Source organism: Hemibagrus wyckioides, linkage group LG07 (genome assembly GCF_019097595.1).
Source record: "Hemibagrus wyckioides isolate EC202008001 linkage group LG07, SWU_Hwy_1.0, whole genome shotgun sequence".
Classification (NCBI taxonomy): domain Eukaryota; kingdom Metazoa; phylum Chordata; class Actinopteri; order Siluriformes; family Bagridae; genus Hemibagrus; species Hemibagrus wyckioides.
Genome location: NC_080716.1, coordinates 21,852,105 through 21,868,149, shown reverse-complemented (window position 1 = coordinate 21,868,149; position 16,045 = coordinate 21,852,105). Strand labels below are relative to the sequence as shown.

The 16,045-nt window shown below is 37.0% G+C and overlaps 1 protein-coding gene across 1 annotated transcript; it reads left to right on the top strand.

The window, feature by feature from the left end:
* The first annotated feature begins 7,338 nt into the window (after window positions 1-7,338).
* Window positions 7,339-12,033, top strand: LOC131356246 (E3 ubiquitin-protein ligase TRIM69-like). Its single transcript, XM_058395167.1, has 3 exons — window positions 7,339-7,363; window positions 10,308-10,486; window positions 11,469-12,033. Exons 1-3 carry the CDS (start codon window positions 7,339-7,341, stop codon window positions 12,012-12,014), a joined length of 750 nt encoding a protein of 249 aa, XP_058251150.1. The 3' UTR covers window positions 12,015-12,033.
* Window positions 12,034-16,045: the final 4,012 nt, after the last annotated feature.

Here is a 16,045-nt window from a genome sequence, read left to right as displayed (position 1 = left end):
CAGAGAGCATTATGAAACCCACAGTCAGGACCGTTAAAGTCTGGCTGGATGAAGCTGACGCTGCTCTCCAGCAGAAGTTTTCACACACTGACTGGAGTGTATTCTCTAACCAGGCCACCATAGACTCAGACACCAACATTAACACCTACACCAACTCTCTTTTAGAGCATATTAACAGATGTGTGGACCAGAAATTAAAAACTGGTTTTGCACTACTGTACATTTTTATCCTGTACATAACAATATGTATAATATACACATACCCATCTGTATATCTTGTTTAGCATGTTAATTCGTAACATATCTTCATTACTATACATTGATTGTACATACATACTGTATATACATCTTTTTTTTTTATACCTATTTATAATTCCTACTACACCTCTACAAAAGACATCAATTCTCCTGTACCTATCACCCCATAGCTGTATATCCTTATTGTAAGCTACTGTAAATATACCTCTTATGCACTTCTGGTTGGATGCTAACTGCATTTCATTGGCTCTGTACATGTACTCGGCACAATGACAATCTAATCTAATCTAATCTAATCTAATCTAATCTAATCTAATCTAATCTAATCTAATCTAATCTAATCGTCCTGCTGAAGGGGTCCACTGCATTTAAAGAATACTGTTGCTATGTACTTGGTCTACAACAATGTTTAGGAAGGTGGTGAGTGTCAAATTAACATCCACATGATGCCAGGACACAAGCTTTCCCAGCAGAACATTGCCCAGAGCATCACACTGCCTCTGCAAGCTTGCCGTCTTCCCATAATGCATCCTGTTGCCATTTTATCCTCAGGTAAGCAACACACACACCTGGCTGTGCACATAATAGATGCTCACTTGACCATTGTAGTTGCTTTCAGTAGTGGATATGGATCAGCATGGACAATGTGACCAGTCTGCTGCTACACAGCCCCATGCACAGACTGTGATGCGCTCTGTGTTTTAACACCTTCCTATTATAGCCAGCTTTAACTTTTTCAACAATTTGTGCAACAGTAGCTCTTCTGTGGGATCGTACCAGATGGGCTAGCCTTCGTTCCCCACAGGTATCAATGAACATTGAGCACTCGTGATCTTCAGACGCTTGTAGATGCTTTGATCAAGTGATCTAGCCATCATTATTTAGCCCTTTTCAAATATATGACATAAATATATAAATATATCCCACTACAGGTGCCACTGTAATGAGATAATCAATGTTGTTCACTTCTTCTTCTTGTCACTGGTTTTAATATTATCTTGATCGATGGGAATTTTAGATCAGTGTCAATAACTAAATCAAAGCAAATAAATATGGAATGTAAGTGCTGGAGCTGCGAATAAGAAAAAGCATTTAGGAATTCCTGAAGCAGTGTTTGTAGTGAGTAATCACTGGTCAGAATAATGGAAATGATGTGTGGAGTAAATACTGGTCTTTTTGTAAGCGTGGTCATGTTTATTAGAGTAGAGACCGTGGAGATTATCTGTTAGCTTAGCCCGTTGTGCTAACATGGTTCAGTAGCTGAAATTCCCCCGTGTCCTTTTAAGGCTGTGGCTCATGCTGGCTAATAGGCTAAAGCTAGCGCTCGCCTTTATTATAAACCATAGACTTGGTCTTGCGGATATTTTTTCAGTTTGTGGTCGCTCCTGAAAACTCAGCCTAACTTTCATATAAATCATTATTTATAATCTTTAAACTGTTTTCTGGGTTATTTTTTCTTTAGTGTGTTACTGCTCTGCAGATCTGGGCTGAAATGTATGATATGATGAGATAAAAATGATAGAAGGTGAAAAAATAAAACTATTTCCTAATGTCAATAGACAGGATATGTTTAAAATTAAATTTTAGTGTGAAGGAGTATACATTTTCCATTTTGTGCTCTGTGTTTTCAATATAACTATATTCTATTGATAGTCCTTATATTTCAGTGCCTAAGAATACTATCAGTTAAAACCCCATTAGAGAGGAGACAGTAGAGCAAGAAAGCAACACACAAGTCAATGGACTTATTTAAATACTGTAGTAATCATGTATTGCTTGGTGAAGAGTCAGGATTTAGTTTGAAGACACTGAGCAACACCGAGTATCTAACAGTGCAAGCTTTACAGCACCAGGATTCAAGCTCACAACCTCCTGATCAGTAGTCCAGAGCTTTAACCACTGAATCACCAGTACCACACAGTGTAGTGTCCTTCTATACATGTGAGGAATAGTAGGTCAACTCCAGCTGTAATAGAGGTGTGAAGGGAATGATGGTGTGATAAATATGACTAAAAATGTGTTTCCATCCTTTTCCTCAAACACACTTCATTTACTTTTTTTCTTATGAATTGCAGTGGGCTGTTTCTCAAATTGCATACTATTAAATGTCATTATTGAAGTGGTGTATTTATTAGAAAGATTTTATTTTTTATATTATTTTAAACAAAGCCCACATCCAGAAGTTTTGCTGAAAGACTGCTGTTCTCTTGTTCTGTAGGAGGATGTGGATTCGTTTATGAAGCAGCCCGGCAATGACACGGCGGATGTTGTACTGAGGAAGCTTGATGAACAGTACCAGAAATATAAATACATGGAACTCAACCTGGTTCAGAAAAACATGAGGTTTGGAGAATTTTGATTCTTTCTTGTGACAAATGAAACTGGAAGTCGAGTCAAACACCAAACCACTCATCATTTCTGTAGTCTGTAACACTAGTAACTCTAACGCTAAATGTCATGGTAAGATATATGAAGAAGATTTTTTGATAGATATAAAAGCAACCACACCATGAAATGCAGTACACAGTCAGTATTTGTTTTACATTTGTGACATTAGGACATTATGTGTGAAAAATGAAACAAAAGTTTCACTGCTTTGATCAAAATGCTTTATCTTTTTAATAATGAACATGGGTGGGTTTTTTTGTTTGTTTGTTTGTTTCATTACCACTGAATTCACATCATGAATCAATAAAAACCGGGAGTGCTATATCGATGACAGCAGAAACATGTATATTTAGACATATATTTACCTTTTGTTGTTGTTGTTAAAAATGTGCAAAACATTTCTGGCTAGAGTAAAAAAAAACATTTACCTTCCATAGGAAAATATGTCGTGTCTTTATGGACAATAACACTGCTGCTAATCATCTCATTTCACTCCATGACCACCCCATACTGCTGCTGTCTGCACATTGCACATTTAACACACTTTATATAGTTTTGTTATTTATTACAGTTGTTTACTTTTATGTATATATATATATATGACAAATACTGATTACAAAAGACAACAATCTCTTATATTTTTTAACATGTCTGGGCTATGGGGTAGGGCGGCTAGACAGAAGCCCTCAGAAGAAGCACATCACTAAAAGACTACCCTCACTAAAAGACTATACTCATGTTGCAGCATGGTGGTTATTGCAGAATAAAGGCTGCTGTTTTTTAGCCAGAACTGCTAGATGAAGATAAAAAGGAATTTCAGATTTCAGCATTACACTGACCCAAAGCACACATCCAAATCAACAAAGGAATGAATATTGCAGAGAAGGAGAAAGCTGTAGAAGGAACACACTGTGCTTCATAATACTTTAATAAATATACATTTGATTAACACTTTAGTTTGGGGACATTAAAATGATTTGTCTGCCAGTCATATGGGCTTCATAAAATCAATAATATAAGAAATGCATAGGCTAGATGTGAATGATTGGCAGCAGCAATAGTTTTCCACCTTAAAATAGATTTTGTTGAGTGTAAACTTTGAATGCAGTTTACTATTATAATTTCAGTTGATACCTTACATTTGCTATTTTTATTAACTTTGATTAAAATGATGAACAATTTGAAATAGCAAGCAAATCATATTACAATCAGTCATTAATCAAAGCTGTTAAATCTTTTCCTGACTACAATATAATTTATAAATTTATATGACTGCAGTTATTTACAGTATATAACTATATATTAATTAATAAATCTGGACTTACCATTTTGACTTATATAATGCACCATTATCAGTTACACTTTAAGTAATGAGGTAGTAGGTAGTGCATACAAGACAGATTATGGGAAAAGGAAAGAAAACCAACCTTCAGTTCTATTTTTTCATTTATCAGGGTCTGAAAAGCAGTTGTGTGATCCTTACCAACTTCTGTAAACAAACGAATAACCTCAGGTGACAATTAACAAAAATTCATAATAATACATGCTTAATCATCAATCATTACATAATTATAATGCTTAATCATTAATGAAATATGTAGAAGTATTTAATCAAATATATAGGAATGGAAAATTACATTTCATAATTGTTCTCACATGTGTTCTCACATTTACAGTGCTTAAATATTATATATATATATTTTTATATGTAGACAAAATGTGTTTAAATAAAATCTGTTTCATCAAATCTGTTTTATCCTCAGTGATGCAGATGGAGGAGCAGTCCTTAGGTGAGAATAAACTCTTTTTTGTTTGAGATCTATTATGTAATTAAGCAATCTATAGAAAGAACATCTGTAAAACAATCAAGAGACTTCAACCTACAGACAGACAATTAAAATCTGTTAAAGAGTGAGAGGTGTCCTCAGAGATAAATGTAATCACAAAGGCATCTGGAAAGTTTGTTAGTTTTTTTAGCCTGCTGTAGTGATTTCTGTTTGAAACAGGATTATTAAATAATAACTTAAAATATAAATGGTGTGTGTGGGGTCAGAAGTAAGTACAAATAAATGACTGAGAAGTACTACTATCTTTACAGACTGCAAAGTCAGCACTTTTTAACAGGGGTGTGTAGACTTTTTGTTTCCATTTTATTGGCAGAAAATTAAAATTCACAATCTGTAGCCAATGTAATGCCAGATGATCCTCAAATGGTATGTTTATTACTATAAACAGATATGTTTATGCACAAATAATAGCCTATATATAATATTGAAAATACATACGTATTATTTGATAATGGTATCTTATCCTCTCCAAATAATTCCTTGACAATCTCTGTTGCGCATGGCAAAATCAAAGTTTCTGCAATTGTATGCCCATTCTTTGCTTTGGCGATTTTTTCAGCAACTGTATATGATATTTTTAAAAGTTTCTTGTCAGTAGCTGTGATTTCCCTCATCTCATTTTGGGAGCATGTCAACTCTTTTGCCCTGTGCTCAAAAAATGCCCTGGGTTTATCGCGGTATTGGGGATGAGTTGTCTGCAAATGTCTTGTTAGTTTGGATGGCCTCACGCATTTGTTAGCAAGGACTTTGGCACAGATAATGCACTTTGGCTGGGGCAGGGACTCTTTGCTACGACAAAATGAAATAAAACCATAGTTCAGGTAATTATCTTGGTATTTCCTGCATTTTGTGTTTCCAGTATTGCTAGCACTGCAACCAGAATGGGTGGGAGCTTCCTCACCTGGGTCCAGTATGCCTGGGTCATTACTATCAGCTGCTCTAGGCAAATCAGTGGGACTCTGTCGTTTCTTTGGAGGACGGATTACAAATTTGTCCATTTTTTGGTCAGCCAGGGGATCATGGATAAAATTAGCTAATGTAATATGATCATTGTAATATGCTCGCTGAGGCCCCCTTGTGGGCCGGGACACCCCTGTTGGGAACTGCAGCACTACAGGACACAAAATGTCCTGAACTGAAAAATACTAAACTGCACAGAGAAACAGATCAAATCCCCTCAAAAAATTAATTTAATTATTTAATTTCATTAAATTCATTAAACATTTGGCACATCAGAACAATATTTGCATATGATATTGCAATTATGCTAAGAACTCATTTTATGTTATAAAAAATTAGGGTACGTTTTTAGTAGGAAACAAAGATAGAAAAATAGAAAGAAATAGATGGTAAGACTATTTGAAGGCCACATGCATAGTGCTTTTATAATGCATTCATTAGCATAGATCAATATTTATTATAATAAATATTCATTGATCTGATATAAAACATTGGTAATAAATGTATGATAAGTCTCTGTTAAAATGTAAAGAAAGATATTGGAGATTTGTATGCAAATTTGTCTTCAAATAGAAAAACAATGATTAAGTATTGTAATGAGTTGATTAAGATATCTGAGATATGTGTTTTTATAAACTGAAAATTCTTGACACTCGGAGAAAGCTGTAGAAGGAACACATGGTGCTTCATAAAACTCTAATGAATATACATTTGACCAGCACTTCAGCTTGAGGTCATTAAATTGATTTGTTTGTTTAAATTAGAATGTCCTGTAATATGTAGATACCACAGTATAGGGGGAAAATGTGTTCACCTGTGAGGTATTCTAATGGTATCTATTTCTTACAAGAGTACAGAAAAGAATGGTCAGTCCATTTGTATAAATTTTTAATGGAGCTTTGATATAATACAGATTTTTATGTATGAAGCCCAAATGCCAGCCAAATGAATAATCTTAATGCCATCAAATGATAATACATGTATTCACTTTTATTAGGGACTTCCTACAGGACCAGTTGGTGTTGGAAAACCTTTTTACACAGTAAATGAAATTCTTTTAAAATATTAATTTATTTACTCAGATTATCTTTGTCAAATAAAATTTTGTGCAAAGATATGGAACTATTACATGTGACATGCAACAACAGAGGGCTCAGTAAGGGGGGAAATATTTCCCCTGTATGCACATTAGTGGATTACATTATTTTAGAATAATATTGCATGCAGGTAAGCAAAATGTCTTAGATACCACATTTCCTCTGTCAGCTCTTCAACTATATCTGACTAATCACTGTATTATTAACATTTTAATATTGTCTCTTTTCAGAGATACAGATACACAGGCTGAAAGCTGGTAATTATACCTGAACCTATTGAACTTTTTATAGAGTGTCACCTTTACCTCAGTGGCTCTGACAGGTGAGGTAATATGTGGCTGCCGAAACAGTAGTGTAGTAGCACTGGACATTATAAGGACCTAGAATTGCAAAACTATGAGCTAACACTAGTGGAGTTAAATAATAATTTATTAATTGTATGACCTTTGCTCAAGTTAAGGTAATCACTCCTTTGTAAATGAACTGAAATGACAAGATTAGCAGAGGATATAAGAACAATTTTTAGATAGATAACTGAGCTGGATGTAAATCATGGGCAGCGGCAACAATTACCCCCCTTAAAATAGGTTTTGTTGAGTTTAAATGTTGACTGCAGTTTGCCAGTCTAATTTCAGTTGATATTTTATGTTTGCTATTTTAACTAACTTTGATTTAGATGATGAACCATGTGAGCTAGCATGTTATACATTTGTTTATATAGTTTAAAATATTTAAAACAAATTTGTTCAAATCAAATATGTTTCATCAAATCTGTTTTATCCTCAGAGATGCCGAAGGAGGAATTGAACGCAGGTGAGAATGACATTTTGGTGCTTTTAAGATGATACCTTTATGTAATCTATAGAAATAAGATCAATGAAACAATCAACAGACTCCAACCTACAGACAGACAATTAAAATCTGTTAAACTGTGAGAGGTGTCTTTAGAGATGTGTTCACTCTGAATAAATATAATCACAAAGGTATCTAATAAGATCTTTTGGTTGATGTTGTCATTACTGCTGCAGTGATGTACGTTTTACACAAACAGTTTTTGAAATAGGATTAAGGCACTTAACTGTTTACTGAAATTTTCCAGATTGGTGTGTGTGTGTGTGTGTGTGTGTTTGGTCAGAAGTAAATTCAAATAAATGACTGAGATAGAATTTCTTTATAAATGAATATTGCTACAAATAATTTACTTCTGAATCAAATCAGGTCCACTTGAAAAAATAATTCAGGCATCATTTTAACAACAGTACAGTGAACAATACAATAATGTACATTAGAGGGGAAATTAATTAATTTGAGTAATAACCAGTGGTGGGCAAAGTACATACACATCTCCTGTACTTTAGTGAAAGTAGAGATACCCTAGTTTCAATGTTACTCCTGTAAAAGTGGAAGTCCTCCATTTGAATTTCTAATTTAGTTTAAGTACAAAAGTACTTGTATCTAAATACACTTAAGTAAAAATACTAAATTAATCCTAGCCCTAATGTCATTTTTTGTAATTATCTATGTATGTTATGTGAGAAGAATCTGTCCCTCTACTCACACGTCTGTTAATACAAGGTCTTAGAAACGAATGTGATACAGATGTGAGTCAGTTAACATTACTTTGAGCAGTGAAGGAGTGCAAGGGGAAAATGGGGATACTTAATATAGTAATAAATTAAAACCTGATAAAACATTTTACCATGCAGATGTTGAGATGACACATTTGTGTGTATGCGTGTCCCTTTATGCTGTTTACAGGGCACAGGTATTTGTGCATGGTCACTACACAGCAAAAAAGACCATTATATAAAGACAGGGTTTGTCACCTTAAAAAGTGCTTAAAAATAAAAATATATTCATAAAGATAGAAGAAAATAATAAGTACACACACACACAGTATCTGGTTTCTACAGATCTAAATTCCTGAATAGAAATTAATAATCAATTATTAAACAGCATCCTACAAATATCTAAGTATACTCTAATATTACAATTTGTCTCTTTTCAGAACTGCAGAGGATTAGTGTGGAATACGGTAATTACACCTGTGCTTGTAAAAAGTTTTAGGAATTTCTAAGTGGAATATAAACTGTTCCCTCCAAATGTATTGTATTGCAAGGTTAATTCTATTTTGCTATAGACTTTGAGATTTGTTTGAGATTGTACCTATGTCTATTCTGCAACAGGCTCACTAATCTTTATTAATGATGTAACTCATGATGGTAGCGGCAGAAGTTTGATGATGTCAATCAGTCATCATAAAAAAAATAATGAAATTAATTTTTTGTACTTCAGCTGCTACTGTGTATACAGTATTATGTTGTGTTTTGTTTAAGCTAACTTTATTTGGATAAAAATTATTGTTTAATTATATGTTTTCACAGAGTGTATAAAGAAGAAACTGTATGCAGGTGAGAACAATTTTACATTTTCATCTTCATTACAGTTCAATCAGTAGCCCTACTGTATTTGGTGGGTCTTTCTCTCTCTCTCTCCCTCTCTCTCTCTCTCTCTCTCTCTGTGTGTGTGTGTGTGTGTGTGTTGGTGCAATAGGAAGAAAGGCCTGATGATGATCCTATTCTGATCCTATTTTGGTTAATCACATCATGAGTTGTGTGATATGGAGTCTAGATCAGGTATCTAAGTTAGCTAATCTGGTGATGGGGACAGCTTTTTTAGATTTTCTGACTGTTTTGTGTTCCATAATTAGACTATTAATACTTATTCATTAAATTAATTTTATATTAATCTGTATCATAGATGTTAAAACATGTTTGATGTGTGATATTTGTTAATACTATGTGAAGTGTGTTTGTGTGTGTGTGTGAGAGAGAGAGAGAGAGAGAGAGAAGGAGAGTGTGTGTGTGTGTGTGTGTGTGTGTGTGTGTGTGTGTGTGTAATGAGCAGCATAAACACGGGGGAGAAATTAGATTTTTTTAAAAAGTAACTGGTAGAAGTTCTGGAGCAGAGATGTTATTGTCGATAAGAACTAATCGGAAGTAAACGTTACTGTAACAGCTTCATCTGCACTGCCCCTCCTGAACCAGTGGAGAGGAGGCTGTCGCCTAAGTATTGAGCCATTTGATCTCTGTGACACTCTTCCGGGTTCATGGACATATACTGCTCAAAAAAATTAAAGGAACACTTTTTAATCAGAGTATAGCATTAAGTCAATTAAACTCCTGGGATATTGATGTGGTCAGTTAAGTATCAGAGGGGGTTGTTAATCAGTTTCAGCTGCTTTGGTGTTAATGAAATTAACAACAGGTGCACTAGATGGGCAACAATGAGACGACCCCCAAAACAGGAATGGTTTTACAGGTGGAGGCCAATGGCATTTTTTCCCTATTCATCTTTTCAGACAGTTTTTCACTAGTTCTGAATTTGGCTAGGGTCAGTGACACTACTGGTAGCATGAGGTGATACCTGGACCCTACAAAGGTTGCACTGGCAGTCCAGGATGGCACATCAATACGTGCCATTGCCAGAAGTTTTGCTGTGTCTCCCAGCATAGTCTCAAGAGCATGAAGGAGATTCCAGGGGACAGGCAGTTCCTCTAGGAGAGCTGGACAGGGCTGTAGAAGGTCCTTAACCAATTAGCAGGACCGGTATCAGCTCCTTTGTGCAAAGAGGAACAGGATGAGCATTGCCAGTGCCCTACAAAATGACCTCCAGCAGGCCACTGATGTGAATGTCTCTGACCAAACAATGAGAAACAGACTTCATGAGGGTGACTTGAGAGCCCAATGTCCTCTAGTGGGCCCTTTGCTCACTGCCTGGCACCATGGAGCTCGACTGGCATTTGCCATTGAACACCAGAATTGGCAGGTCCATCAATGGTCCCCTGTGCTTTATACAGATGAGAGCAGGTTCACCTTGAACCATGTGGCAGACATGAAAGGGTTTGGAGAAGCCATGGAGAATGTTATGCTGCCTGTAACATCATTCAGCATGACCGGTTTGGTGGTGGGTCAGTGATGGTTTGGGGAGACATATCCATGGAGGGACGCACAGACCTCTACAGGCTAGACAATGACTCCCTGACTGCCATTAGGTATTGGGATGAAATCCTTGGACCCTATGCATTGTCATTGCATTGGCCCCCCATGCTCGTCTAATCCAGTAGAACACCTCTGGGACATCCGACGATGCCAAGTTGCACTACTTTCTGTCCAAGAGCTCAGTGATGCCCTGTTCCAGATCTGGGAGGTAATACCCCAGGACACCATCCGTTGTCTCATTAGGAGCATGCCCTGAGGATGTTGGGCATGCATACAAGCACATGAGGGCCATACAAACTGAGTACCATTTTGAGTTTCTGCACAGAAATTTCAGTAAAATGGACTAGCCTGTGTGTGTGTGATGAGCCACATAAACACAGAGGAGAAATTATTTTTTCATATTTCATATTTTTTTTCAGTTTTCAAAAATTCAGATTCAATATTTCAGATTCTAGATGTTAGTAAAACATTGTGTGGAAATAATGAATTATTCTGAAAGATTGATTTGTTACAGCACGTATGAGTAAAAGTGATGAGTACTAAACTCTTTCTATTTGTGATATTTACTCTAGTGATATTTATCACTAGAGACACTCGCTGAACTTATTTTATCCTTATAGGAAGTTTTTCCTCAAATGTTTTTCTTTCATGTTCTGTGACTACTTGTTTCCTTAAAAACAAAAATTACAAACTCAAATCACTAAAATTTCAGAAGAAAAATATTTCATATTTCTCATCTTTGACAGGCTCCTATTATAAAATGCACAAGTTTGTTTCTTTTTTTTTTTTAATCTTTATTTTTTTTTTAAATCTTCTACAAATCCTCTTATAAATTCTAATAAATATGATCCACTGGATGTTGAATTAATATTTTTAACCTGCATACTCATATCACACACTGTGTTTTTCACTCAGTGGATGTGACTCTGGATCCTGATACAGCCAGTCCATATCTCATCCTGTCTGCTGATGGAAAACAAGTTACACATGGAGACACACGACAGGATCTCCCTGATACACCAGAGAGAATTAATACAAGTATCGCTGTTCTGGGAAAGCAGAGTTTCTCTTCAGGGAGATTTTATTATGAGGTGCAGGTCAGAGAGAAAACTGCATGGACTGTTGGAGTGGCCAAAGAGTCCATTAACAGGAAGGGAAAGATTTCACTGACTCCTCAGAGTGGATTCTGGACTGTGGCTCTGAGGAATGAGAATCAGTATAAGGCTTGTGCTGATCCTCCTGTCCTCCTCACACTGAGAGAGAAGGTGGAGGTGGTGGGAGTGTTTGTGGATTATGAGGAGGGTCTGGTCTCCTTTTATGATGTGAAGTCCAGATCTCATATCTACTCTTTCACTGGTCAGTGTTTCACTGTGAAACTCTATCCTTTTTTCAGTCCTGGTTTAAATGATGGAGGTAAAAATTCAGCACCACTGATCATCTCTCCTGTATTTAAGACTGAATGAAATTTCACCTCATAAATTTAATCATCTATTAAATGTTGAGATTAAAAAGAAATTTACTTAAAATTTCGTTTTTGGATAATTTTAGAAATACACATTCCATTTAAAGTGCTATACAGATTATTTTAATACATGGTTTTAACTGTAATCTTACAGTCTGTTTTTTATGATTATATGACATTATGATTGTGTAACTTTGTCATTACAAATCACATATTAATAAAAGATCATTTACACTCTGAATTTTACTGCAGAATTTAATCAAATCAATAAAATGTATGAAGTTCAGCTGCTGTCTGTGTAGATAAAATCAAACAAAACACTGTTTCTCCTTAAAACTTCATCAAACACATATACAATCAAAATAATATTTTATTTAGAAATAAAAAGCTCAGGCTGACTGTTCTTAAAGAAATAAATAAAAAAAAGAAATGAATCCTCTATCTGTGCTAAATTCTGCCATCTGCAGGTAGAAAGCTGAAATGACGGTTCATCAAAAAATCTCTTTAACAGTGCTATTTAATCAGAATTCTAAAAGGTAGGACAACAGAGGGTGCTTCATTAATATTCATGATGTAAGCGCTACCTGACTGGTCAGTGGATGTAACCTGGTTCCCTGAGAAGGGAACGAGACACTGCGTTATGACTGACGCTATGGGAACACTTTGTCAAGGAAGTGTGTCTGAAGCCCCGTGTGTACACATGCCAATTCATTGGCTCGGATAGAACACATGATAGAGGAATACGCGCCAGCATGTCCATATAAGGGCATCTATCTTACATCCATTCAGCTTGCCTTTTGTCTGAAGGAAGTGCGAGAGGATGCTCGGGGTGTGGCCAGTGACGCAGTGTCTCGTTCCCTCCTCAGGGAACTGGGTTACATACATAACTCTGTTGTAGCTCCCTTTCAAGGGAACCCGATGCTGCGTCATGACTGATGCTATGGGAACATCAACCGGCTGGCCATCCTGGGCACCTTCGGGACATATTCCAACCCTGGGGTGCAAGATAGCCTTGGACATGCCATTGGCAAACTCCAGGCAGGCGGGGGCAACCAATAGAGCCTGCAGATCCTCTACCTGTCTAACGGAGGCTAAGGCTAAATGCAGAGCCATCTTAAGGGTCAGAAACTTCTCTGAGGCTGACTCCATGGGCTCAAAGGGGGCTTCCAGAAACCCGGCCAGGACCACCAAGAGGTCCCAGAAAGTGGGAGACCAGAGGGTGCCTACCTACGCAGACACTGAGGAAAAGGGTGTGGTTCGCAGCAATGATGGCCATGTACACCTTTAAAGTAGAGAGGTATAGGCCCCGAGAAAAGTGAGTCTTCCACATAAGTAGGGTACAAAGCCCTCAGCATGTAACCCTTATGGCCCCGAGGGGATGCCCGCAGGCATGAAAACCTGCACCTTTGAGACAGAGCTGGAACGGCCTCATGTGAATCAGACCCAAAAGGATAATGTTGGCTGCTGCCACCATAAGGCCAGCACTCTCTGTGCCTTGGCGACAGAGAGGCTTCGGTCTAGCCGGATAGCATTCACTGCTAACAGTATGGAAGCTATCCGAGCAGGAGATAGACATGCCTGCACTGTGGTGGAATCCAAAATTACCCCCAAGAAGGTGGTTCTCTAAGAAGGAGAAAGTACCCACTTCTCTGGGTTTAACCTGAGGCCTAGAGCCTCATATAGGCAAGCACAGCATCCCGATGACTGGCTGCCATGGCTTACGACTGGGCCAGGATGAGCCAGTCGTACAGGAAATTCAGTACACAAATGCTTTGGAGATGTAAAGGCACCAGCACAGCATCCATGCACTTCATAAAAGTATGCGCCAACAGGACTAGACCGAAAGGAAGAACCCGATACTGGTAAGCTTCTGAGGAACTTCCTGTGTTCTGGCCAAATACCTATATGAAAATAGACATCCTTGAGGTCTACCATCACAAACCAGTCCTCGGACCTGATCTATGATGCGATCAGTTTTATAGTGAGCATCTTGAACCTGAACATCGTTAGGGCAGAGTTCAGAGCTCGCAGGTCCAAAATTGGTCGCAGCCCCCTGTTTCTCTTGGTAGTGACAAAATACTCAAAAATTGTCATACACAACATAAATTAAGATTCTTCTTTAACAAAATTATTTATCTTCTGCTCTGTCCTCAGACTCCTCTGTCCTCAGCTGGTGAAAACACAGACAGATGTAGAGTCAATGAGTCAGGACCATCTGAAGAAGATAAGAGATCAAACACTGAGTAGAGCTCAGGAAAGTATATACAAACATGACATAAGTTTATATCAGCTACAATCAATAGTTTTTTTTATTTGTAGAAAAAGTAATTTCTTAAAAATTCGTTCTCAATTCACTGTTATTTGAAAAAAATGAAAATGTGTTGTTCCTTTAGAAAAGCACAGAGAAAGAGAAAGCAGACAGTGTTAGTCTTCACTGCTCTGATTCACTCCATTGAGAGAAGTCAGGCTGAGCTGCTCGAGGTGATGGAGGAGAAGCAGAAAGCAGCAGAGAGGCAGGCTGAAGGACTCATTAAAGAGCTGGAGCAGGAAATCACTGTGCTAAAGAGGAGAGACACTGAGCTGGAGCAGCTCTCACACACTGAGGAGCATCTCCACCTCCTACAGGCCAGTGTTCCTGCTCAATGCAGAACATCACAGAACAACACTCACCATGCTGAGGGATTTCTCCTCTCTCCTGCTCTACTGTAGATTTACTCCTCCATGTGCAGCCCTCCACACACCAAGAACTGGACTGAGATCAGTATTAACACTGATCTGAGTGGGGACACTGTGAGGACAGCTCTGTCTCAGCTTCAGAAGATTCTGAATGAGAAACTCACTAAAACACTCAATGTCAAATTAAAGGAAACAGGTGAGAAATTATTTTTCTATTTCACCCTTGGGAAATAATTCTCTAATAATATATAGTCATATATTTTTTGCTAAATCTAAATGAAAAATACCAATAACTGATTGGAAATCAAATGAAAGTGACGTTTGTTGTAATTAGTTTCCACAGAACTGAAGAGGATTCAGCAGTATGCAGGTACAGTGAGGTTTCTGATTTCCTCTCATATTAAAATGTACATATCAGCATTACACCACTGCATCATCAGAATTATTTTCATCTGTAGATTTCTCCAGATAAAAGCAAGTCTTAAACTGTCTCATGTTCCTCTCATTATTACTGCTATGCACTAAAGTCCAAGAACCATTTTCTAATTTTGAAAGATTGATCATTTTACATTTCACTAATAAAGTAATACAGTTTTCACTTTGCATGGTGGTAGGAGGATGTAAATGCAGAAGTACAGATGTGGCATTTAAGAATGCGCGTCAGAGGGACAGGAATCCCGCGACGTCTCGCGGCATTGTGCGGCATTGCGAGTGATGCTCTCGTGCAGGAAAGATGAGACCAGTAGGTGGCAGTCGTGTTTCATGTACATTGAAATTGATCAACATAACGTGGCGCTGCGGAGAGCAATTGGCGTATGATATCAAAGTACCACAAAAGCTATTTAAAAGCTTACGGAGCAGTCTGTTCTTGCAGTAGGCTACTTTGATGTCATAAACCGATCGGTCTGCGAAGCGCTGCATGAAGTCAAACACATTAAATGATGTGCATGGATCACGAGATTCGTAGCAATACGGGATTAAATTCGTAATATTTTGAGAATAATGTCATTATTTACATTAACGTGTTTAGAGTGATGAATAATATATTAGGCCTATTTGTGTATAGTGAAATTAATGTATTAATAAAACGACTTAGTGCATTAAACTACGTTGAGAATACGCATAAAAGTGAAACTTTACTCGTTGTATGCGCATCTACCTGTTTTAATATTAAGGTAGGTATAACTTATCTGCTTTGAACATCTGCTTGTTCACATTACTCCAAACACGTTGATGTATATGGTATTATAAATAAAACATTACAACTTAATCCCTATATTGCATGAGTTTAAAACACATTAAATGATGTGTATGTGTATTAGATTGATTGTCATTAAATTAAATTACATTAAATTA

Bases quoted from the DNA above. Each gene is read 5' to 3' on its own strand.
- LOC131356246 (XM_058395167.1), top strand. From the start codon at position 7,339: ATGCCGAAGGAGGAATTGAACGCAG. The intron at 7,364-10,307 runs GTGAGAATGACA...AATGTCCTCTAG, and splicing joins GAAGGAGGAATTGAACGCAG to TGGGCCCTTTGCTCACTGCC. The intron at 10,487-11,468 runs GTAACATCATTC...TTTCACTCAGTG, and splicing joins TGGAGAATGTTATGCTGCCT to GATGTGACTCTGGATCCTGA.